General features: G+C 41.8%; 2 protein-coding genes and 1 long non-coding RNA gene across 5 annotated transcripts in view; 1 reads left to right on the forward strand and 2 right to left on the reverse strand.

Annotated features, from left to right (window-relative positions):
* Window positions 1–3,462: 3,462 nt before the first annotated feature.
* On the reverse strand, window positions 3,463–8,742 carry LOC120306965 (olfactory receptor 1019-like). 3 transcript variants are annotated; one of them, XM_039341076.1, is made up of 3 exons: window positions 8,718–8,732; window positions 7,253–7,323; window positions 3,463–5,432 (listed from the first exon to the last, which is right to left on the reverse strand). In XM_039341076.1, the coding sequence occupies exon 3, from the start codon at window positions 5,369–5,371 to the stop codon at window positions 4,412–4,414; it is 960 nt and encodes a 319-aa protein (XP_039197010.1). In that variant the 5' UTR covers window positions 5,372–5,432; window positions 7,253–7,323; window positions 8,718–8,732; the 3' UTR covers window positions 3,463–4,411. The 3 variants fall into 3 exon arrangements, with proteins under 3 accessions (XP_039197010.1, XP_039197009.1, XP_039197008.1); XM_039341075.1 differs by lacking the exon at window positions 7,253–7,323 and having other exon boundaries at window positions 8,718–8,742; XM_039341074.1 differs by lacking the exons at window positions 7,253–7,323; window positions 8,718–8,732 and adding an exon at window positions 7,577–7,703.
* The window catches only part of LOC120306970, a 39,622-nt gene continuing 22,964 nt past the window's right edge, over window positions 7,834–24,491 (forward strand). Inside the window, exon 1 of the long non-coding RNA XR_005556428.1 lies at window positions 7,834–7,946. This is a non-coding gene — a long non-coding RNA (uncharacterized LOC120306970). The remainder of the gene's footprint in view (window positions 7,947–24,491) is intronic.
* LOC120306968 (olfactory receptor 1019-like) lies at window positions 16,492–19,860 on the reverse strand. The gene is made up of 2 exons (XM_039341084.1): window positions 19,842–19,860; window positions 16,492–17,875 (listed from the first exon to the last, which is right to left on the reverse strand). Exon 2 carries the CDS (start codon window positions 17,812–17,814, stop codon window positions 16,855–16,857), a length of 960 nt encoding a protein of 319 aa, XP_039197018.1. The 5' UTR covers window positions 17,815–17,875; window positions 19,842–19,860; the 3' UTR covers window positions 16,492–16,854.

Here is a 24,491-nt window from a genome sequence, read left to right on the forward strand (position 1 = left end):
ATGACACAAAGGTTATATGATTTAGGTTACATTTCACAGCCAAACTTAATATTATCTATTAACTATTATCAGCAACAAGTATTCCTATTAAGATATAGATATATTGAACTATTTCCTGCCCACCTCAGAAGGGTGGAATGATGCAGAGGTGGCATGATGAATCATGTTGGCCTGCAAGAAAGCCTGAAACTCGAAAGAAGTGAATTGAGGACCATTGTCCCAGGACATCTGGGAGCCCATGTGCAGCAAAAATCCCTCTCAGTACTTGAATGGTCTTGGCAGCAGTGGTGGAAGAGACAGGTACAACCTTAAGCCACTTTGAATAGCTGTCAACAAGACCAAGAAGAATTGACCCTGAAAGGGCCCAGTGTAATCTACGTGCACCCTAGACCAAGGTGACTGTGTTTCCTCCCATCTATGTAGAGGAGCCTGAGGCATTTCCGGGCGTGAGCGCTGACACAAGTGGCATCCATGCACTTGAGCCTCTATCTCCCTGTCTAACCCTGGCCACCATAAATGGCTGCGCGCAAGTGCCTTCATCCTGACAATGCCAGGATGGCCCTCATGAAGGGAAGCCAAGACCCTAGGTCTCATTGAGGTAGGAATAACAACTCAGCTGCCCCACAACAGACAACCCTGAAAAGTGGATAACTCATGCTTCTTAAGCCAGAAACTCTGAAACTCAGTACCTGGACAACTCTCAGGCCATCCAGACAAGACCCAGGACAATACACGAGTGAGTGTGAGATCCATGGCTGATTAAGCAGCCACATCCCTGGCATTTAAGGGAGATTCAGGCAACACCTGAATGGAAAGAATGTTGATGGCAGGGGCAGGGGCAGCCTCTACCATTTCTAAAGGTAATCTACTAAGGCCATCAGTGTGGCCCATTTCCTTGCCAGGTTTGTGAACCAAGGAAAAGTCATAGGCTGACAGAAAGATGGACCATCTCAGCATTCTAGGGGAGATGATATGGGGAGTTTGTTTGTTTGTAGTAAATAACCCCAACAGAGGCTTATGGTCAGTATAGACCGTGAAGTGTCTGCCATATAGAAAATCATGGAATTTTTTAATTCCAGCAACAATGGCCAAGGCTTCTCTATCTATCTGAGCATAGTTTCGCTCAGCAGAGGACAAGGTTCTGGAGTAATATGCAACAGGAACCTGAGTTCCATCAGTTCTTAAATGGCTAAGTACAGCTCCCACCCCATAAGGGGAAGCATCACAAGCGATGCACACAGGAAGAGTTTCATTAAAATGTGCAAGCACATCATTTGATGTAAGTAAGGCCTTGACCTCATTGAAGCTTTCTTCATGTGCTTGTGACCACTGCCACAATGCCTGTTTGTCTAAGAGACTATGAAGTGGCTCAGCTACATTAGCTTTGTTAGGTATGAATGCATTGTAAAATTCAAGAGGCCCAGAAAAGCTTGTAATTCAGCTTTAGACTTAGGCCTAGGAGCTTGCAGTATAGCCTTTAATTTAGACTCTAAGGTGAATGCCCCTGGCATCTATTCTGAATCCCAGGAAATCTGTAGAAGACACTCCAATTTTGCATTTGTCTTTTTTAAGCTTGAGACCTGTTTTCCTGAAACGCAGCAGAACAGCCCTCAATCTCTCAGCTAAATTTTGAGTGGATTCTCCTGCTATTAGGACATCATCAAAATAGGGGCAAACCCCTGGTATACCTCTCAGGGTGTTTTCCATTACACTTTGGAAAATTCCAGGAGCTACATTTACTCCAAATTGTAGTCTTTTGACTTTGAATGCCCCCCTATGAGTTACAATAGTCTGTGCTTCAGCAGCAGCTTCATCAACAGGTAAATGTTGATAAGCCTGTGCTAAATCCAGCTTTGCAAAAACACGCCCCCCCCCCCTTTGAGGGAGGCCAAAATGTGGCTGATTACAGGTACAGGATATGCATGCTGTTGCAATGCCTTGTTTAGAGTGCATTTGTAATCTGCACAGATGCGAATGTCCCCATTAGCCTTGAGAGGCGTGACTATGGGAGTTTCCCATGGACTTGAGTCAAAGGTTCTAAGACACCTTGCTGAATCAATTTGTCCAATTCAGCATCAATTTTCCCTTTCAAAGCTAAGGGTACTCTCCTTGCTTTCACTCTAATGCAGTGGTTCTAAACCTTTTTAATGCCGTGACCCCCAATCGGTCGTAAGTCGAGGACTACTCAACCGGTCGTAAGTCGAGGACTACTCAACTGGTGCAGCACCGTTTGCAGAATGGGACTTTTGGCAGGTTTAGCAGGGCAGAGACAGCCTGGACAATTCCTATTGGCTTTTGAAAGCCAATAGAATTAGACTCTATTCAAGAGAGTCTATTCTATTGGCTTTCAAAATCCAATAGAATAAAAGGGAGTAGCACAGCTAAGGAAAAGGGGAAAAAAATGGCAGACTGCGTTGTTTGGTGACCCCCCATGAAATGGTCGTTCGACCGCAAATGGGGTCCCACAGGTTGAGAACCACTGCTCTAATGGGAGTGACAGTGGGGTCCAGTTTCAAGGAAACTGGGGGGCCTTTGTATGCTCCCAGCTGGGGGCTGAAGACATCTGCAAATTCTTTGCAGACTTCTTGTAGACCTAATGTCTGCAAATTGTGAAGCCCTGTAACTTGTATTCCCAAGGCTTCAAACCAATCGAGTCGAATGAGACTCATGCATTCACCCCCAACTACCAATACATCTAATGGACCTTCAAAATCCTTGTATTGTACTTTAAGGGTGGCCTCCCCCTTAACACACACCTTGGAATTTTGGAAGTCTGTTAAGACTATATTGGATGGCCTAAGCTTGGCCTGGAACCCACTGCTAGAGCACATCTTTCTGAAAGTGTGAATAGAAATGATTGAATGGGCAGACCCAGTGTCCAGTTCCATAACCAATGGAACTCCTTGCAACTTCACCTTAAGTGACAGTTTCTTTTTAAGTGGCCTGTGTGTGCCTGTCCTAAAACTTTGAAGTCCAACAATAAAAACTGTAACTGAGCTTTGGGGGGGGGGGAGGTGGAACTTGGAATTGGCAAGAGCTACCAAATCTATGTATCTTATTTTCCAAAGAATGCATACAGTTTCACTGAATGATGGGGAAAATGCACTCTAAGAAACATATTTCTAAAAAAAAAAATAGAATTCATGAATAGACTGAAATAAAATATAAACCTTAAAAGTTTCTGCTAGTTGCAAAGTTCCATATTAATTTAATCAGAAATTGTCTTTATCCCTTTGGGCATCAATTTTCCTATGAAGAATAATATACATTGAAAACTAACCCTAAAGAAATAGAAAACTCATTCCAGTCAAAATTGTTAAAACATTTTTGTTAAAAGGATAATGGTATAATATTTAGTATACTGTATCTTTCTTCATTCTGGTTCCCTTCTGGATGTGTTGAATTCGAAATTCAATAAACCCAAGTCTTCCTGGCAATAGATTGGATAAGCCTAGCTGAATATGTGTTTGATTTTTTTATTAAAATAATATGGAAATAGCTATTATTAACATTGCAAATATGATAATCATGGATGCAAAAACCATCTGGATAAAATACCAGGCTTATGATACAATAGCGTGATTGTTTACAATATTAATCTGCACCCAATTAATATATGATAACCTTCAAAAGCATGAGAACCCAGAAGCCAACCTTTAAAAAAACTGTAGAAATATATTGATTTTCACTAATATTCTTCTTCTTTAGAAACAACAGTCATAAAACAAAGTCATTATCTCAGGGCATTTATGAGCTCCTTGATCACTCCAAATCACATAAATCATAAACAATATTGTCCTAGTTTGGCAGGCTAATTGAACAGATGGATCTCCTTTTCCACAAAATAAAGTTGGATTTGGATATTTTCAAGTTTGTAAAGATAATAACTAAAACTATATATTAAAAAAATCACAGACGTATAAGCATATTAAACGCTTATAAGTTTGAAAATTCAGAACTGACCACAATCTTTATTTTTGTTGAACTGTGAACTAATATAATCTTTATAGTAAGATTATATAATAGTGTATCACAGGGGTTCTCAACCTGTGGTCAGCAGACCCCTGGGGAGGCGTGATGTCATCACAGGGGGTCCGCGAAGGCTGGAAAAATGTTATGATTTAAATATTGAATTAGGTTTTGGGGATCTTGGGAGCCTGTGGTCCTTTAAATGTTTAAAGGGAGTCAGTGGTGAAGAAAAGGTTGAGAACCACTGTTGTACCAAATTTACAAACTTCTGATTTTTACTATCCATAGTGATAAAGATTTTTGAACCTGTGATGTGTAAAAATCATAATTGTGATTTAAGGTTACCAGGAACTTCTCCTTGTTGATTGCTAGCAAATATATTTTTTTCCTTACTGATGTTCTTCCTTTTTGGAAATGGCAATGCTTGTAATGAAATTGTCCATTAAATGTATCTAGGATTATTCCCTTTAAAAATCCATATGTTGCCCACGGATTTGGTTGCAGCATCTTTCACCTCCTTATTCCTCAGACTATAGATGAGAGGGTTGAACATGGAGACCACAACTGTGTAGAACAATGAGGCCCATTTGTCCTGGTCCATGGAATAGCTGGAGCTGGGCCGAGAGTACATGAAGAGTATTGTCCCATGGTATATGCCAACAGCTGTCAGGTGAGAGCCGCAGGTGGAAAACGCTTTGTGCCTGCCTTCAACAGAGCGCATTCTCAGGACTGTACTCAAAATATAAGCATAGGATACAAGAATCATAGCTATGCTGCTTACTTCAACAAAGCTAGCAAGGAAAATTATCACTATTTCACTGATGTATGTATCTGAACAGGAGATCATTAAGAGTGGAGGTATGTCACAGAAGAAATGATTGATAACATTTGACCGGCAGAATATCAGTCGAAATATTGGGGATGTGTATATTATTGTATCCATTAGGCCTATGCAATATGCAACAGCAATCATTTGTTGGCAGACCTTTTTGGACATGATAGCCGGATAGAGAAGTGGATTGCAGATGGCCACATATCTGTCATAGGCCATCATAGCCAACAAAATACTCCCTGTAACTTCAAATGCAGCAATCAGAAAGATCTGTGTAGCACAAGCACCAAATGAAATTCTTTTTCCTTCAACCAACAAGTCAATCAGCATTTTTGGAGAAATGGCTGAAGAGCAGCAGAGATCAACAAAGGAGAGGTTGCCCAGGAAGTAATACATGGGTTTGTGAAGTTGGGTGTTAGTGGAAATCAACAGAATCATCCCAACATTCCCTAAGACAGAGATAGCATAAACAAAGAGGAAGATTGTAAAAAGTAAAAACTGCATTCTGGGATTGCCTGTGAATCCCTGAAGAATGAATTCAGTAATGACAGATTCATTTTTGTTGTCCATGATTTTCCTCTGTGGGCACTGGGTTCGTGATATTAGCTGATCCTCAAATGTCTTTCTGATCCTTTGTTAGGGTAAAGAAAATTGCGTTATTCAGGGCTTCATTCATGTTTCTCTCTTCATAAAACAACTGGACATTTTCTTTGAGGATTTTATCATATCTACTACCGTATATCGTATATTTGCTAGCAAGAAAACTTTTATTATATAGAATAATACATTTTTTAAAAATCTAGTTGATGAAAATTCAGTATGAAGCATGTTATATACAAACTCATTTACACACTGCCATCTAAGTGAAGGCTACGGAATAATGTACCACGATATTGCTATATCTATTGCTGTAAACTATATGTCAAACTCTAATGTATTTCTAGCTGTTGGGGTCTCTATTTCTCCCTTCCCAATTTAGAAACCTTCCACTATATTCTGGAAAAGGGGACTTAATGCTAGATTCCTGTTTATTTCAGCTCCCTTTTCAGTAGAGTAGGAGTTGACCAGAAATGTAGTAGGTGAATTTCCCATCCAATTCATTCCCCCCTTTTATTGTTTAGGGTCTATTAAATATATTAAAACAGGAAAAGCATTAAACAAAATTCAATAAGTAGCATTAGAAAGTGTTCCAATTCCATTTGGAATATACGACATAATATTGGCACAATGCTAATGATGATAGAAAGCAGAGCTGATTGTTGATTGTTGACATGAAAAATACTTATGGAGCCCCTGTGATGACCTCCTAAAGTTGGGAAGTGAAGTAAGGAGAAATAATGGTTCCATAAGGAATACTTAAATATTCTTTTATTTGGGGACAGTAACCTCAGTTGATTCCTTTTGCAGTCCTGCCTTCCACTGATGCATGAATTTTGATGCTATTTGCTTTGATTGCAAAGTTGTGTTGATGTCTTATTGTCAACTTTCTTCTACACTGCATTGTAACAAAGGAGCTCAAAAGTAGAGTGATTCAAAAAGTAGTGTTCTTAAGTGGGAGACCATGAGCATGCACACTGTATGGAAAGGACAAATCTACATGTGAAGTCATTGCACATTGAAGCTTAGACCTTTACTGTATAGAAAATGATTGGAAGGAAAATCGAGTCATGCTAAACCATTTCCCTAAACTCAATGATTTTTTTTTTAAAAATCATTGTTGTATACTGCCCAGAGCCACAATTTGATGAGATGGGTAGCCATGAAAATATGATAAATAAAACTGTTTCCTTAGTTCTCACTTTACCCTTATATCAAAACTGGCCACCACACAAATATCTGATCAAAAGAAGCCAATTAATATACTTGTGCTTTCTAAGCAAGAAATGGAGTAACAAAAAAATTAAATGAGAAGCTTAAGTCCATTGCAACTTTACTTAAAGGTTTATGGACTTTGATATATAATCTGATATATAGTTTAAGAATGGGAAGTTAAATATGCATTTCAAATCATGAAGAGCCTTATCGGTAGCTTCAGTTTACTCTCTGTTTACCTTTAAGTGAAAGTAATTTTACTATCTTCTGTTAAATATGGAAATCAAATTCTGTTCTTATAGAGGCATTATGATATGCAAAGCTGAGATTAGATACTGAGAAATTGAATTAACCTCTAAGAAGTATTCTAAACCTTGGCATTGGTGAAGAACCATAAATGCACTGAAGATCAAAAATTAAGCTTTCTCTTTAATATGATTTGGAAATGTCTTAGGATTCCATGTGAATTGTTACTGTTAATATAGATATGCAGTGTGTAATGGCAAAAAGTCTGGGGAGAGCCTATTTGGTTTAGTGGTTAAGACACCAGGCTAAAAACCAAGAGACTCTGATTTCTAGTCCTGCCTTAGGCATGAAAACTGGCTGGGTGAGTTTAGGTTAGTAGCTTGCTCAACGCACAATGTGAGGCTCAGGCACAAGCTGGTGGGTCAGTTCTTGTTGCAATCAATGGATCAACACACTCCATTGATCTGGAAAAAAAAGCATAAGAGCCAGAAATCAGAGGTGCTAAAACTTTGAAGTCCAACATCAAACATTGTAATTGAGCATTGGGATGGGGTGAGGTGGGGTGGAATATGGAATTGGCAAGAACCACCAAACCTATGTGTCTTATTTTCCAAAGAATGCATACAGTTTCACTGAATGATGGGGAAAATGCACCCTAAGAAACATATTTCTAAGAAAAAAATAGAATTCATGAATAGACTGAAATAAAATATAAACCTTAAAAGTTTCTGCCAGTTGCAAAGTTCCATATTAATTTAATCAGAAATTGTCTTTATCCCAGACTTCCGGCTGTGACGTCATCGTGGAACGGGTGAAGGAACATATCTCTGTTCCTAAGTCCCGGCAAATCTTCGCCAAGAGCCCAGCAAGGGCTTTGCCAATCCCGGAGAGGTCGCTAAATTAAAGAGGAAGCTTCAGAGAAGTCGGGTGGAAAGCAAACACCCGAGCAGAATGAAGCAGCACTCTTAAAATTGGCGGAGATGAAACCGGTCTTTCAAACCGGCGTGGAGCAATGGCAGCAGCCCAAGAGGGAGTGAAAATTGAACCGACAGTTTTGTAACAGGAGACGAGGAAACCCCTGAAGGAGGTGAGAATCATTTGGCTGACAGAAGGAGCAGGAAAAGTAAAGCTATATGGAGAAAAAGACAGCGGCAACTGAATTGAAACATATGGACTTTGATATATAACCTGATATATTGTTTAAGAATGGGAAGTGAAATATACTTTCTGATGCATTTCAAATCATGAAGAGCGTTATCGGTAGCTTCAGTTTACTCTCTGTTTACCTTTAAGTGAAAGTAATTTTACTATCTTCTGTTAAACATGGAAATCAAATTCTCTTCTTATAGAGGCATTATGATATGCAAACTGAGATTAGCCACTGAGAAATTGAATTAACCACTGAGAAGTATCCAAAATGATGACATTGGGAAGAACCATAAATGCACTGAAGATCAAAAATTAAGCTTTCTTTTTAATATGATTTGGAAATTTCTTATGTTAATATAAATATGCAGTGTGTAATGGCAAAAAGTCTAGAGAGAGCCTATTTGGTTTAGTGGTTAAGACACCAGGCTAAAAACCAAGAGACTCTGATTTCTAGTCCTGCCTTAGGCATGAAAACTGGCTGGGTGACTTTAGGTTAGTTGTTTGCTCAATGCACAATGTGAGGCTCAGGCACAAGCTGGTGGGTCAGTTCTTACTGCAATCAATGGATCAACACACTCCATTGATCTGGAAAAAAAAAAGCATATCCTGTACTTATGGGGAAAACACTAGGAAGGAAGGAAGAAAAAAGAAAAAATGGCAAAAAGTCTAAGTTTAATACAAACATAAATCTTTTTCTAAATTAACATACCTGGAGTCAAGTCAGTGGCTTCGCTGCTTTTACAAAACCTGCAAATACGGGCAGAGATCTTAAATGTGTTTTCATCCCACCTGGGATAATATCCCTGATGCATTTCAATACTCTGGATGGTGGAGATAAGTGGTTGTTTTTTCACAGTTTCTGGTGATAGTTTTAATTGGGGGAATCTTAGAGTAAAAAGTACAATTCCTCTTAAAGGTTCTTTTTTTTTAATTTTTTTAATGATTTTATTAAATACAAAAAAAGAAAAGTTAAAAACCATTGAACATAGTGTATCATCTTTGACATGTATCTTTGTCTGATCATTCCATACTGTACATATACATTATACATTTCTAATAGTCTTTCTCTACTTATATCCCTTCTAACAACTTCCTTTCTCGCCTCTCCATTTGTAAAATTTATTCCAAATTAGGTAATATTCTGTTTCCTCCTGATTTTTTAATTCTTTAGTCATCTTATCCAATTCTGTGCAATATAATTTTTTTCTTATTAGCGCATCTCCACTAGGCACTTCAGTTGCTTTCCAATTTTGGGCAAACAAGATTCTTGCTGCCATAATCACGTATAATTAAATATATATCATCTTTATTTATATTTTTTCTAATATTCCTAGTAGTAGCATCTCTGGTTTATATTGGATTTTTTGACCCGTCATTCTGTTATCCATTTCCAAACCTTAAGCCAATAAACCTGCACTTCTTTACAAGCCCACCAAACGTGGAAGAAAGTACTCTTTTCCCTTTTGCACTTTCAACAGAGTGGTGAGTAACCACTATACATGTTTGCAAGCCTAGCCGGTGGCAAATGCCATCTATAAAGCATCTTATAAAGATTTTTCCTTATAAATTGTTGCCAATGTAATTTTATTTTTACGTTCCCAAATTTGCTGCCATTGCGGTTATTACATTTAGAAAGTTCTTACCGACATCCATTAATTTCAATTGTTGAGTCAAAAATAACCAATTGACATTATCAAATGCCTTATGTGCGTCCAGAAACAGAAGTGCCAGTTGGCGATCACTATGCAATTCGTAAAATTAAAGAAAGTCTCTAATTGTCCTTATATTCTGCTTAATCTGCCTGTCCGGTAGAAAACCGTTTTGGTCACAATGTATGAAGTCAATTAAATAATTTTTAAATCTCTCTGCCATTTTTGACGGAAAGATCTTATAATCGGCGTTTAGTAAGGAGGTAGGTCTGAGGTTTTGTATCAGTTTTTTTCCATATCTTCTTTTGGTATTAATACTATATTTGCCTCTGACCAGGATTTAGGTATTTTAGCTTCAGTTAAAACGGCATTGAAAACTTCTAATAGGTATTGGTTGAGTACATTTTGTTGCTCTTTATACAGCTCCGCTGGTATTCCATCTGGGCCTCCTGCCTTATTGTTCTTTTGTTTACTTATAGCCTTAGTTATTTCAATCATTCTTATTTCCTTGTTTAGCATAATTTTTATTTCCTCTGGTATCTTCGTTGTATCTGCCTTTTCCAGATATTCTATTATTCTTTCTGCACTTTGTCCCTCACACCTCTTATATAATTATTCATAATATCTTTGAGCAATTCCCCTTTTAGTGATCTCATCATGTTGAATCTCTCCTTTCTCATCTTGCAGGTTAATAATCTGTTGCTTCTCTTTCTGTTTTCTCAATTTATACGCCAACTGTTGAGTCCTCGAGTCAACAGTGAAGGACTACAGCACATTCTATAATTCCAACAGTCCTTTATTTTAAGTAGTTCTCTCTCTGTCACAGCTCTGAGGCTCACAGGCCTCTCTGACTTCTTTAATAGCATCCCCGAGCAAAAAGGTAACATTCTGGCACGCTTCTGCACCTCGCGCATGCGCGTGAAGCCAGTGCCACTTAGTCTGGTCCCGGGCAGCTTGCAACTGCCCAGGACCATTGCAACGTCCCGAGTCTGCCTTTGCAGGCTCAGGACACAACACCCCTTCCACCCTGGATGAGACTTATTAACTATATAGGTAGTTATACGCGACCTCAACACGAGCGTTGTGTGCCAACCCAAAACCTGCACATCCATTGCAGCTGTGCACTAGCCACCCCACAAATGATATTGGGCTATTGTTTTGGAATTAACTACCCAATACTCACACTCCCAGTTTTTTCCAACAACAGCAGGCACCCTCTCACTTTCCTTGCTTTGACAGCAGGGTTACAAAGTCCTCAAGATACTTGGGAGAACTTTTTACTCTCTGTGACCTCCTCAGGTTCTGAGAACTCCTACTTCCTCTTGTGCAGAGGATGAAGTGTAGTTGCCCCCTCTTTCAAACCCTGGGGGTTCCCGTGAACTGTGTCCCGTTGCCTGGTCTGCTTGCTTGCCCACCGGGCTCGTCAGACCAGGACTTTGCTCCCCCATGAACCTGGTTGACCTGCCTAACTGTAGGCTCTCGGGCCCTTCTGTATGCCTGCCAATGTTTGGCATTTCTGTAGAACTCTCCAAGTCCACAATGGACCTATCAAGGGAACGCATCCCTTCACTCCCAAGCCCCGTAACGGGATTGTCTGGGGTTTCTGCAGTGTCCCAATATTCAGTTGCCCCCCAATCTATGCCAGAGGTGCCAGAATTGGGATTTGCCTCCCTGACCACCTCCCTGTGTGAAGACTTCCTTTTGGAAGCAGTAGCAGTACTGGACCAACTTGACTGTTTGTGTGCCAGTTCTCTTGCAATGTTTGGGTTATTAGGATGCTCGCGGTTAGTCTCCCTGACTGGAGTACTGAATGGTAGTTGTGAATGATGAGTATGCCCCCTGGGTGACTCCCTGGCTGGAGTAGGCACTGGTGCCTGTATTGTTTCTTGTTCCCCTGAATTCCTGTTTGGAACATTTGCGGAACCCTGGAACAGGCCGTCTTCAGCCTCTCCGTTTGGCCCCGGCTGCTGCCAACACCCTTCCCTTTGCCCATAGTGGTCCCCCTCCCCCCTGGAGAAAGCTCAGGAGTTGCAGAGGGTCCAGTCTCGTACGCAGCTGATTGATATGCCGCCGAAGGACACGACCGTCATTCAAGGAGACCTCATAGGACAATGGACCAGTAACCTTGCATACTACGGCAGGAACCCACAAGTGACTGGGCCCGTAGTTCCAGGTCCATACTGGGGCACCCACTTGCAGAAACTGTGGTGCCCTGGGTTGGGTGACCTTAGGAGGCAGTCTGTCTGGGTGCAACCTGTCAAGTTTGGTGATCAGTTTGCGCCCCCAACAGAGTTCAGCTGGGCTCTTCCCAGTGGAAGTTGAAGGTGTGGTGTAGTAAGCAAGAAGAAAGTCTTCCAGGTGTGGTGCCAGTCCACGTGGGTCAGTTTCTTTAGCGCATTCTTGGTGATGCAGACCATCCGCTCAGCCATACCGTTGGTGGAATGGTGGAATGATGCAGAGGTGGCATGACGAATCATGTTGGCCTTCAAGAAAGCCTGAAACTCGAAAGAAGTGAATTGAGGACCATTGTCAGACACCAGGACATCTGGGAGCCCATGTGCAGCAAAAATCCCTCTCAACAGGAACAGGAACAGGAACCTGAGTTCCATCAGTTCTTAAATGGCTAAGTACAGCTCCCACCCCATAAGGGGAAGCATCACAAGCGATGCACACAGGAAGAGTTTCATTAAAATGTGCAAGCACATCATTTGATGTAAGTAAGGCCTTGACCTCATTGAAGCTTTCTTCATGTGCTTGTGACCACTGCCACAATGCCTGTTTGTCTAAGAGACTATGAAGTGGCTCAGCTACATTAGCTTTGTTAGGTATGAATGCATTGTAAAATTCAAGAGGCCCAGAAAAGCTTGTAATTCAGCTTTAGACTTAGGCCTAGGAGCTTGCAGTATAGCCTTTAATTTAGACTCAGCAGGGTGAATGCCCCGGCATCTATTCTGAATCCCAGGAAATCTGTAGAAGACACTCCAATTTTGCATTTGTCTTTTTTAAGCTTGAGACCTGTTTTCCTGAAACGCAGCAGAACAGCCCTCAATCTCTCAGCTAAATTTTGAGTGGATTCTCCTGCTATTAGGACATCATTAAAATAGGGGCAAACCTCTGGTATACCTCTCAGGTGTTTTCCATTACACTTTGGAAAATTCCAGGAGCTACATTTACTCGAAATTGTAGTCTTTTGACTTTGAATGCCCCCCTATGAGTTACAATAGTCTGTGCTTCAGCAGCAGTTTCATCAACAGGTAAATGTCAATAAGCCTGTGCTAAATCCAGCTTTGCAAAAACACGCCCCCCTTTGAAGGAGCCCAAAATGTGGCTGACTACAGGTACAGGATATGCATGCTGTTGCAATGCCTTGTTTAGAGTGCATTTGTAATCTGCACAGATGCGAATGTCCCCATTAGCCTTGAGAGGCGTGACTATGGGAGTTTCCCATGGACTTGAGTCAACAGGTTCTAAGACACCTTGCTGAATCAGTTCGTCCAATTCAGCATCAATTTTCCCTTTCAAAGCAAAGAGTACTCTCCTTGCTTTCACTCTAATGGGAGTGACAGTGGGGTCCAGTTTCAAGGAAACTGGGGGGCCTTTGTATGCTCCCAGCTGGGGGCTGAAGACATCTGCAAATTCTTTGCAGACTTCTTGTAGACCTAATGTTTGCAAATTGTGAAGCCCTGTAACTTGTATTCCCAAGGCTTCAAACCAATCGAGTCCAATGAGACTTGTGCATTCACCCCCAACTACCAATATATCTAATGGACCTTCAAAATCCTTGTATTATACTTTAAGGGTGGTCTCCCCCTTAACACACACCTTGGAATTTTGGAAGTCTGTTAAGACTATATTGGATGGCCTAAGCTTGGCCTGGAACCCACTGCTAGAGCACATCTTTCTGAAAGTGTGAATAGAAATGATTGAATGGGCAGACCCAGTGTCCAGTTCCATAACCAATGGAACTCCTTGCAACTTCACCTTAAGTGACAGTTTCTTTTTAAGTGGCCTGTGTGTGCCTGTCCTATAAATGCTTCTACGTGATGCACAGAAACTCACCCTGTTTTGGCTTGGGACCCTGGTACCTTTCAGGCGCAATTCTTCTCGGGGTTGTACCTTCTGATGGCCCAGACACACAGCTGCTATGTGGCCTTGCTTTCCACATGCTCTACAGAACGGAACCTGCAGTCAGTCCTCTTGTGGCGACCTCCACACCCAAAGCACTTGGGTACAGCTGAAGACTTTTCTTCGCCTTCCTTCTGCTTCCTTTCTTTGGCTGGGTAGAGATGATCCACCTCATCTTCAGGATCTTCTTCCGAGCTCTCCTGGATTCCCTCATGGTGCACAGAGATGGCCTCTGGGTTGTTCCTGATAGGCCTCATATTCTTGACTGCCTCACCTGCTGCCTCTTCTGTAGTGACCTCTCTCAAGGCATCTTTGAATGAAATGTTCTCCTTTGCAAAGAGTCTCTGTTGCAAGTCTCTGTTCCTAAGCCCACATACAAATCGGTCTCTCAACCTTCCTTCTAAGTCTTTAAAATCACAAGGCTTAGCTGCTCTTCTCAAGGCTGCAATGTATTCTTTAGCTGATTCACCAGCTCTTTGATCCCTCTGTTCAAAACTGTGTCTCCACGCAACAACAACTTGGGCTGAAAATGTTCCTTCAATAATTTTTTAAAATCTGTATAAGTGACAGATTCAAGAGGAGCAGGGGCTGCCAAATTTTCAGCAATTTCAAATGCATCTTGACCACAGACACACAGCAAAGTAGCGGCCTTCAAGCCATCTTCTCTTACTTGATTTACTCTAAAGTAATTTTCTACTCTGGCAACATAAGACTCCCATCTTTCTGGGTGCATGACATTGAATTCAGACAGTCTCCCTATCTTCGCCATTCTTGCTTCTATGTTAGGAAGGGGTCTATCAGCCAGCTTACCTCCAGCAACGCTGTACTGGTAGGCCAGGTGCTGAGTTTAACGCTGTCTTCCTCTCTCCAGGACTCTTCGGGTAAGCTTACAATTCTTCTTTTTTGTTTTTGTAAGCCATCCCACCTTCATCGCCAGTGTTGGGTCCTTGAGTCAATGGCGAATGAATACAGCACATTCTATAATTCCAACAGCCCTTTATTTTAAGTAGTTCTCTCTCCGTCAAAGCTCACAGGCCTCTCTGACTCTTTAATAACATCCCCGGGCAAAAAGGTAACATTCTGGCGCGCTTCCGCGCCTCGCGCATGCGCATGAAGCCGGCGCCACTCGGTCTGGTCCCGGGTAGCTTGCAACTGCCCGAGACCATTTCAACATCCCGAGCCTGCCTTTGCAGGCTCAGGACACAACACCAACCATCTTCCAGGTTTATTCACATGTTCAAAATTGTGTTGCTTGGCGACCTTGTTGTGCTAGCTTTTCCGAGTCTTCTATGCAAAGTTTATGTTTGATTAAGTCCATTTTATTTTTCAATCCTTTATTGTTTAGGTCACCCTGATATTGTATTTCAGCCTGTTTGTATTCTTCCTCAGGCCTTATCCTGTATTACTTTTTATCCTTATTTCTCTTAGCCATATATGAGATTGCAACTCCCTTCATGTATACTTTGGCTGTGTCCCAAATATTCTGCAGGGATGTATCCCCATTTTTGTTCACTTGAAAAAAAAGGTGCATTTTTTTCTCCATCTTTTCCTTAAATTCTTTTTCTCTAAGGATCGCTCTTTGAAGAGTCCATCTTGGCTGACTCCTCTGCCCTTTTGAGCAAAAACCTATGGGATTGTGGTCTGCCCAAAGACTAGGTTCTATATTAATTCCTTGAATTACCGAGTCTAATTCTTTTGAAAGCTCTTAAAGTTTCTTTTTGATGGCTGTACTATATAATTAGATTAAACTCTCTAGCTCTAATGTTATTTCTGCACATATCACATCTCCATGATTCCACTAGTGGCAGAGGTAGTCCTTGAGTTACGACTGGTCACTTAAAGGCCATACAAACTTCCAACAGATCTAACGTATCTTGGGGGTACTTATGACTTGGATTTGATGTTCTGATGGTCGCCTCTCCCTTTTCAGTCACCTGACCGCACTTTGGGTACTTGGCAACTGGGCTACATTTACGGCTGTTTGCAGTGTCTTACAGCCATATGAAACATTTTACAGCCGTTTTGCTGAAACTGGCATTTATTTCCAGTTTTTGGCAAAACTGCATCCATGGTGAATTATTGTTGTGATTCACTTAATAAGTGCTGCAAAGAAGATCATAAAATCAATTTGGTCACATGGACAAGGCAAGCTTTATTACTAGCCGATCTTGCATTAAGAAGTAAGAGCCAGAAATCAGAGGTGCTAAAACTTTGAAGTCCAGCATTAAACACTGTAATTGAGCATTGGGGGGGGGGGGAAGGTGGAACATGGAATTGGCAAGAGCTACCAAACCTATGTGTCTTATTTTCCAAAGAATGCATACAGTTTCACTGAATGATGGGGAAAATGCACTCTAAGAAACAGATTTCTAAGAAAAAAATAGAATTCATGAATAGACTGAAATAAAATATAAACCTTAAAAGTTTCTGCTAGTTGCAAAATTCCATATTAATTAATCAGAAATTGTCTTTATCCCTTTGGGCATCAATTTTCCTATGAAGAATAATATACATTCAAAACTAACCCTAAAGAAATAGAAAACTCATTCCAGTCAAAATTGTTAAAATGTTTTTGTTAAAAGGATAATGGTATAATATTTAGTATACTGTATCTTTCTTCATTCTGATTCCATTCTGGATGTGTTGAATTCCAAATCCAATAAACCCAAGTCTTCCTGGCAATAGATTGGATAAGCCTAACTGAATATATGTTTGATTTTTTATTGAAATAATATGGAAATAGCTATTATTAACATTGCAAATATGATAATCACAGATCCAAAAACCATCTGGATAAAATACCAGGCTTATGATACAATAGCATGATTGTTTACAATATTAATCTGCACCCAATTAATATATGATGACTCTCAAAAGCACCAGAACACAGAAGCCAACCTTTAAAAAAACTGTACAAATATATTGATTTTCACTAATATTCTTCTTCTTTAGAAACAACAATCATAAAACAAAGTCATTATCTCATGGCATTTATGAACTCCTTGATCACTCCAAATCACATAAATCATAAACAATATTGTCCTAGTTTGGCAGACTAATTGAAATTGTCCATTAAATGTATCTAGGATTATTCCCTTTAAAAATCCATATGTTGCCCATGGATTTGGTTGCAGCATCTTTCACCTCCTTATTCCTCAGACTATAGATGAGAGGGTTGAACATGGAGACCACAACTGTGTAGAACAATGAGGCCCATTTGTCTTGGTCCATGGAATAGCTGGAGCTGGGTCGAAAGTACGTGAAGAGTATTGTCCCATGGTATATGCCAACAGCTGTCAGGTGAGAGCTGCAGGTGGAAAACGCTTTGTGCCTGCCTTCAACAGAGTGCATTCTCAGGACTGTACTCAAAATATAAGCATAGGATACAAGAATCATAGCTATGCTGCTTACTTCAACAAAGCTAGTAACGACAATTATCACTATTTCACTGTTGTATGTATCTGAACAGGAGATCATTAAGAGTGGAGGTGTGTCACAGAAGAAATGATTGATAACATTTGACCGACAGAATATCAGTCGAAATATTGAGGATGTGTATATTGTTGTATCCATTAGGCCTATGCAATATGCAACAGCAATCATTTGTTGGCAGATCTTTTTGGACATAATAGCTGGGTAGAGAAGTGGATTGCAGATGGCCACATATCTGTCATAGGCCATCATAGCCAACAAAACACATCCTGTAACTTCAAATGCAGCAATCAGAAAGATCTGTGTAGCACAAGCACCAAGTGAAATTCTTTTTCCTTCAACCAACAAGTCAATCAGCAATTTTGGAGAAATGGCTGAAGAGCAGCAGAGATCAACAAAGGAGAGGTTGCCCAGGAAGTAATACATGGGTTTGTGAAGTTGGGTGTTAGTGGAAATCAACAGAATCATCCCAACATTCCCTAAGACAGAGATGGCATAAACAAAGAGGAAGATTGTAAAAAGTAAAAACTGCATTCTGGGATTGCCTGTGAATCCCTGAAGAATGAATTCAGTAATGACAGATTCATTTTTGTTGTCCATGATTTTCCTCTGTGGGCACTGGGTTCATGATATTAGCTGATCCTCAAATGCCTTTCTGATCCTTTGTTAGGGTAAAGAAAATCGCGTTATTCAGGACTTCATTCATGTTTCTCTCTTCATAAAACAAGTGGACATTTTCTTTGAGGATTTTATCATATCTACTACCGTATATTGTATATTTGCTAGCAAGAAAACTTTTATTATATAGAATAATACATTTTTTAAAAATCTAGTTGATGAAAATTCAGTATGAAGCATGTTATATACAAACTCATTTACACACTGCCATGTAAGTGAAGGCTACAGAATAATGTACCACGATATTGCTATATCTATTGCTGTAAACTATATGTCAAACTCTAATGTATTTCTAGCTGCTGGAATCTCTATTTCTCTCTTCCCAATTTAGAAACCTTCCACTATATTCTGGAAAAGGGGACTTAATGCTAGATTCCTGTTTATTTCAGCTCCCTTTTCAGTAGAGTAGGAGTTGACCAGAAATGTAGTAGGTGAATTTCCCACCCAATTCATTCCCCCCTTTTATTGTTTAGGGTCTATTAAATATATTAAAACAGGAAAGGCATTAAACAAAATTCAATAAGTAGCATTACAAAGTGTTTGCTTCAATTCCATTTGGAGTTTATGACATAATATTGGCACAATGCTAATGATGATAGAAAGCAGAGCTGATTGTTGATTGTTGACATGAAAAATACTTATGGAGCCCCTATGATGACCCCCTAAAGTTGGGAAGTGAACTAAAGAGAAATAGTGGTTCTATAAGGAATACCTAAACATTCTTTTATTTGGGGACAGTAACCTCAGTTGATTCCTTTTGCAGTCCTGACTTCCATTGATGCATAAATTTGCTTTGATTACAAAGTTGTATTGATGTCTTATTGTCAACTTTCTTCTAGACTGCATTGTAACAAAGGAGCTCAAAAGTAGAGTGATTCAAAAAGTAGTGTTCTTAAGTGGGAGACCCATGAGCATGCACACTGTATGGAAAGGAAAAATCTACATGTGAAGTCATTGCACATTGAAGCTTAGACCTTTACTGTATAGAAAAAGATTGGAATGAAAATTGAGTCATGCTAAACCATTTCCCTAAACAAAATGATTTTTTTTTAAAAAAATCATTGTTGTATACTGCCCAGAGCCACAATTTGATGAGATGGGTAGCCATAAAAATATGATAAATAAAACTGTTTCCTTAGTTCTCACTTTACCCTTATATCAAAACTGGCCACCACACAAATATCTGATCAAAAGAAGCCAATTAATATACTTGTGCTTTCTAAGCAAGAAATGGAGTAACAAAAAATTAAATGAGAAGCTTAAGTCCATTGCAACTTTACTTAAAGGTTTATGGACTTTGATATGCATTTCAAATCATGAAGAGCCTTATCGGTAGCTTCAGTTTACTCTCTGTTTACCTTTAAGTGAAAGTAATTTTACTATCTTCTGTTAAACATGGAAATCAAATTCTCTTCTTATAGAGGCATTATTATATGCAAAGCTGAGATTGGACACTGAGAAATTGAATTAACCACTAAGAAGTATCCAAAACGATGACATTGTGCAGAATCATAAATGCACTGAAGATCAAAATTTAAGCTTTCTTTTTAATATGATTTGGAAACGTCTTAGGATTCCATGTGAATTGTTACTGTTAATATAAATATGCAGTGTGTAATGGCAAAAAGTCTAGGGAGAGCCTATTTGGTTTAGTGGTTAAGACACCAGGCTAAAAACCAAGAGACTCTGATTTCTAGTCCTGCCTTAGGCATGAAAACTGGCTGGGTGACTTTAGGCTAGTTGCTTGCTCGACGCACAATGTGAGGCTCAGGCACAAGCTGGTGGGTCAGTTCTTGTTGCAATCAATGGATCAACGCAATCCATTGATCTGGAAAAAAAAGCATATCCTGTACTTATGGGGAAAACACTAGGAAGGAAGGAAAAAAAAGAAAAAATAGCAAAAAGTCTAAGTTTAATACAAACATAAATCTTTTTCTAAATTAACATACCTGGAGTCAAGTCAGTGGCTTCGCTGCTTTTACAAAACCTGCAAATACGGGCAGAGATCTTAAATGTGTTTTCATCCCACCTGGGATAATATCCCTGATGCATTTCAATACTCTGGATGGTGGAGATAAGTGGTTGTTTTTTCACAGTTTCTGGTGATAGTTTTAATTGGAGGAATCTTGGAGTAAAAAGTACAATTCCTCTTAAAGTTTCTTTTTGATGGTTGTACTATATAATTAGATTAAACTCTCTAGCTCTAATGTTATTTCTGCACATATCACATCTCCATGATCCCAATAGTGGCAGAGGTAGTCCTTGAGTTATGACTGGTCACTTAAAGGCCATACAAAATTCCAACAGATTTATCTTGGGGGTACTTATGACTTGGATTTGATGTTCTGATGGTCGCCTCTCCCTTTTCAGTCACCTGACCGCACTTTGGGTACTTGGCAACTGGGCTACATTTACGGCTGTTTGCAGTGTCTTACAGCCATATAAAACATTTTACAGCTGTTTTGCCGAAACTGGCATGATGAACTATTGTGGTGATTCACTTAATAAGTGCTGCAAAGAAGATCGTAAAATCAATTTGGTCACATGGACAAGGCAAGCTTTATTACTAGCCGATCTTGCATTAAGAAGTAAGAGCCAGAAATCAGAGGTGCTAAAACTTTGAAGTCCAGCATTAAACACTGTAATTGAGCATTGGGGGGGGGGGTGGAACATGGAATTGGTAAGAGCTACCAAACCTATGTGTCTTATTTTCCAAAAAATGCATACAGTTTCACTGAATGATGGGGAAAATGCACTCTAAGAAACAGATTTCTAAGAAAAAAAAATAGAATTCATGAATAGACTGAAATAAAATATAAACCTTAAAAGTTTCTGCTAGTTGCAAAGTTCCATATTAATTTAATCAGAAATTGTCTTTATCCCTTTGGGCATCTATTTTTATTTATTATTTATTTATTTTATTAAAATTTATAGACCGCCCCACTCCTGCAGGACTCCGGGCAGTTTACAATAAAAACACAACATAACTTGACAAACAAACAATACAATAACATTCATCCAGGGGTCAGATTTTATAAACCCCAGGCCTGCCGGAACAGCCAGGTCTTAAGCAGCTTGTGGAAAACCAACAGGGTGGGAGCGGTCCTAATCTCCGGGTGGAGCTGATTCCAAGATGTGGGTGCCATCACAGAGAAAGCCCTCCCCCGAGGACCCGCCAAATGGCACTGCTTGGCCGATGGGACCTGAAGGAGGCCCAGTCTGTGGGATCTAACCGGACGAAGGGAACTATGAGGTAGTAGGCAGTCTCGCAAATAACCTGGCCCTGAGCCATATAGAGCTTTAAAGGTAATAACCAACACCTTGAATTGGACCCGGAGACCAATAGGCAACCAGTGCAGTTCATGGAGGATAAGTGTAACGTGGGTGTACCGAGTAGCACCCACTATCACTTGCTCGGCTGCATTCTGGACCAACTGTAGTCTCCGAATACTTTTCAAGGGTAGCCCCATGTAGAGCGCATTGCAGTAGTCTAGACGTGAGGTGACAAGGGCATGAGTGACTGTAAGGAGAGCCTCCAGATCCAGGTAGGGTCGCAACTGGTGCAACAGACGAACTTGTGCAAAGGTCCTCCCAGCCACAGCCGTCAAATGATGTTCCAATTTCAGCTGTGGATCAAAGAGGACACCCAAGTTGCGAACCCGCTCCGAAGGGGATATATTTTCCCCTGCTAGAGTCAACACTGGACAGTTAACATGATCCTTGGGAGGCAACATCCAAAGCCACTCGGTCTTGTCAGGATTGAGTCTGAGTCTGTTAACCCCCATCCAGACCCTCACGGCTTCAAGGCAAAGGCCCATCACATCAGCCACTTCACTGAGAGAGCTCAGGGGGGGGGAGATATATAGCTGGGTATCATCAGCATACTGATGAAACCTCACCCCGTGCTGTCTGATGATCTCACCCAGCGGCTTCATGTAAATGTTAAATAGGAGGGGGGAGAGGACCGACCCCTGTGGCACCCCGCATTCAAGGGGCCTCGGGGTTGACCTCTGCCCCCCCACCAGTACCGACTGCGACCGGCCAGAGAGGTAGGAGGAGAACGACCGTAAAATGGTGCCTCCCACTCCCACCCCTCCAAGTCGTCACAAAAGGATACCATGATCGATGGTATCAAAAGCCACTGAGAGGTCAAGTAGCACCAAGACAGAGGAATAACCCCTGTCTTGGGCCCGCCAGAGATCATCCATCAGCGCGACCAAAGCAGTTTCTGTGCTGAAACTGGGTCTGAAGCCAGATTGAAAAGGGTCTAGGTAATCCGCTTCATCCAGAGACCGTCGGAGCTGGAGCGCCACCACTCTCTCTACAACCTTCCCCAAAAAGGGGAGATTGGAGACTGAGTGGAAGTTGTTTAAATCATCCGGGTCCAGGGTGGGCTTCTTGAGAAGGGGCCTCACAACTGCTTCCTTCAAGGATTGCGGGAAAGACCCCTCCCTCAACGAAGCATTGATCAACACCTGGAGCCAGCCTCGTGTCACCTCCTTGGCGGCCGAGACCAACCAGGAAGGACACGGGTCCAATAAACAAGTGGAGGCGCTCATTGCTCCCACCACTCTGTCAACATCCTCAGCGGTCACAGACTCAATTCATCCCATAAAACCAAGCTAAGACCTCCCCCAGTCATCTCAGAAGGCCCTGCCCAATTGGAGTCTAGGTCTGTCTGAATCCGAGCAATTTTGTCTGATAGAAACTGCACAAATTCTTCCGCCCTACCCTGTAAGGGCTCCCCGGCTTCCCGAACGTTAAGTAGGGAATGGGTCACTCTAAACAGGGCAGCGGGGCGAGATTCTGCAGATGCAATAAGTGCGGAAAAATGCAAACATTTTGCCGCTTGTATCGCCAGTAAATAAGTCCTAATATAGGCTCTTAAAAGTGTCTGGTCGGGTTCGGAGTTACTAGCCCTCCAGCGTCACTCTAGACGTCTCTTCTGACGCTTCATCTCCCGTAGCTCCTCGGTAAACCAAGGTGCCCTCCGGGATCCACAATCACAGAGAGGTTGCAAAGGCGCGATCCGGTCTAACGCCCCTGATGCCACCTTATTCCAAGCAGCAACCAAGGACTCAGCCGGTTCGTGGAGGAGGGAATCAGGAAAACCTCCAAGCGCTATTCCGAACCCTGCCGGGTCCATTAACCGCCTGGGGCGCAACCACCTAATCGGTTCCGCCTCCCTGCGGTGGGGGAGTAGAAACTGAGAAATCTAACCTCACCAGGAAGTGATCCGACCATGACAAGGGAGAAGTAACTATACCCCTTAAATCGAAATCATGTCTCCACTGCCCCGAGAGGAATACCAAGTCGAGCGTGTGTCCTCCCTATGGGTTGGACCCTGAATTATCTGGGTCAGATCCATGGTTGTCATGGAAGCCATGAACTTCTGAGCCGCACCAGAGGATTCGCCGAGTGACAGCAGGTTGAAATCCCCCAGCACCATAAGCCTGGGGAATTCCACCGCCAACCCGGCTACCCCCTCCAGCAGCTCAGGCAGGGCTGTTGTCACATAGCTGGGAGGCATGTATGTCAGCAGCAAGCCCAACTGAACCCTTGAATCCAACCTCAAGAGAAGGGACTCACACCCAACAACCTCTGGGGCCGGTATCCTGTGAGGTCTCAAGGATTCTCGGACAAGAATCGCCACTCCCCCACTCCTTCCCTGGAATCGCGGTTGGTGCATTATCTGAAACCTGTCTGGGCACATCTCCGAGAGAGGAACACCTCCCTCTTGGCCCAGCCAGGTCTCAGTGATACATGCCAGGTCGGTCTCCTCATCCACTATCAGGTCCCGGATGAGGGGAGCTTTATTAATAACTGACCTGGCATTAAGAAGCAGCAACCTGAGGCCAGGGTCCTGAACACCCCCCTCTCCAGGTATTGGAGAAGAGTCCAAGGGGCTGGAACAGGTAATCGCTTTAACACAGCGAGTCCTTGTTCCCTGAAGATGGCCCACCCCTTGTCTCCCGCCATATCTACCTCTCCCTATAATAACCGGGATGTTCCAGCCCACCTCCACCCCCGAAAACTCCCCACCCACCCCGCAGGTCTCCTTCCCACCATCCCCCCCTCTCGGCAGTCCACATCTCACATTCATATCGAGCCGGGAAGTACATCTGCCCCCCCCACTTCTGTTTACACACTCAGCAGAGGGGGCACCAATTCTCATTCCCAGCTCCATCACTCACACCCATACGCACCCTAATACAATAAAAACTAAAATAAATAAATAAAAACAATCAGTCATACTGTCAGCATACGCTGGCTGAGGGATTCTGGGAGTCAGAGACCACAAGTCACAAAAGGGCCATGTTTGAAAACCCCTGTATTAACACCACTGCAATGGCTAGGCTGGGACATCTCTTTTGGCTGTGCTCTTTTCCCTTCTGCAGCTGCTGGAGGCGATCCAGGAGCCGAGGGCTTGGGTAGTAGGGAAAGAAACAAGCACCCAAGTCCGCCACAAAGAAAGTGGAAGAGCTCACACGATGCTCTTCGAGTTCTGCGACTTCTGGCTGCTGCCGGTTGCCACAAGTGGCATCCGTTCCGGCATGGCTCCTGGAGGATGGGGCGGGCACGGCGGAAGCAGCGGCTCC

Source organism: Crotalus tigris, unplaced genomic scaffold (genome assembly GCF_016545835.1).
Source record: "Crotalus tigris isolate CLP2741 ecotype Arizona unplaced genomic scaffold, ASM1654583v1 scf7180000017764.6130737, whole genome shotgun sequence".
Classification (NCBI taxonomy): Eukaryota; Metazoa; Chordata; class Lepidosauria; order Squamata; family Viperidae; genus Crotalus; species Crotalus tigris.

Excerpts from the sequence above, each read along its gene's own strand:
- LOC120306968 (XM_039341084.1), bottom strand. The coding sequence starts at position 17,814 with ATGGACAACAAAAATGAATCTGTCATTACTGAATTCATTCTTCAGGGA.
- LOC120306965 (XM_039341074.1), bottom strand. The coding sequence starts at position 7,608 with ATGGAACTTTGCAACTGGCAGAAACTTTTAAG. Across the intron at positions 5,433-7,576 it reads AACTGGCAGAAACTTTTAAG|GATCAGAAAGACATTTGAGG; the intron begins GTTTATATTTTA and ends ACCCTAACAAAG.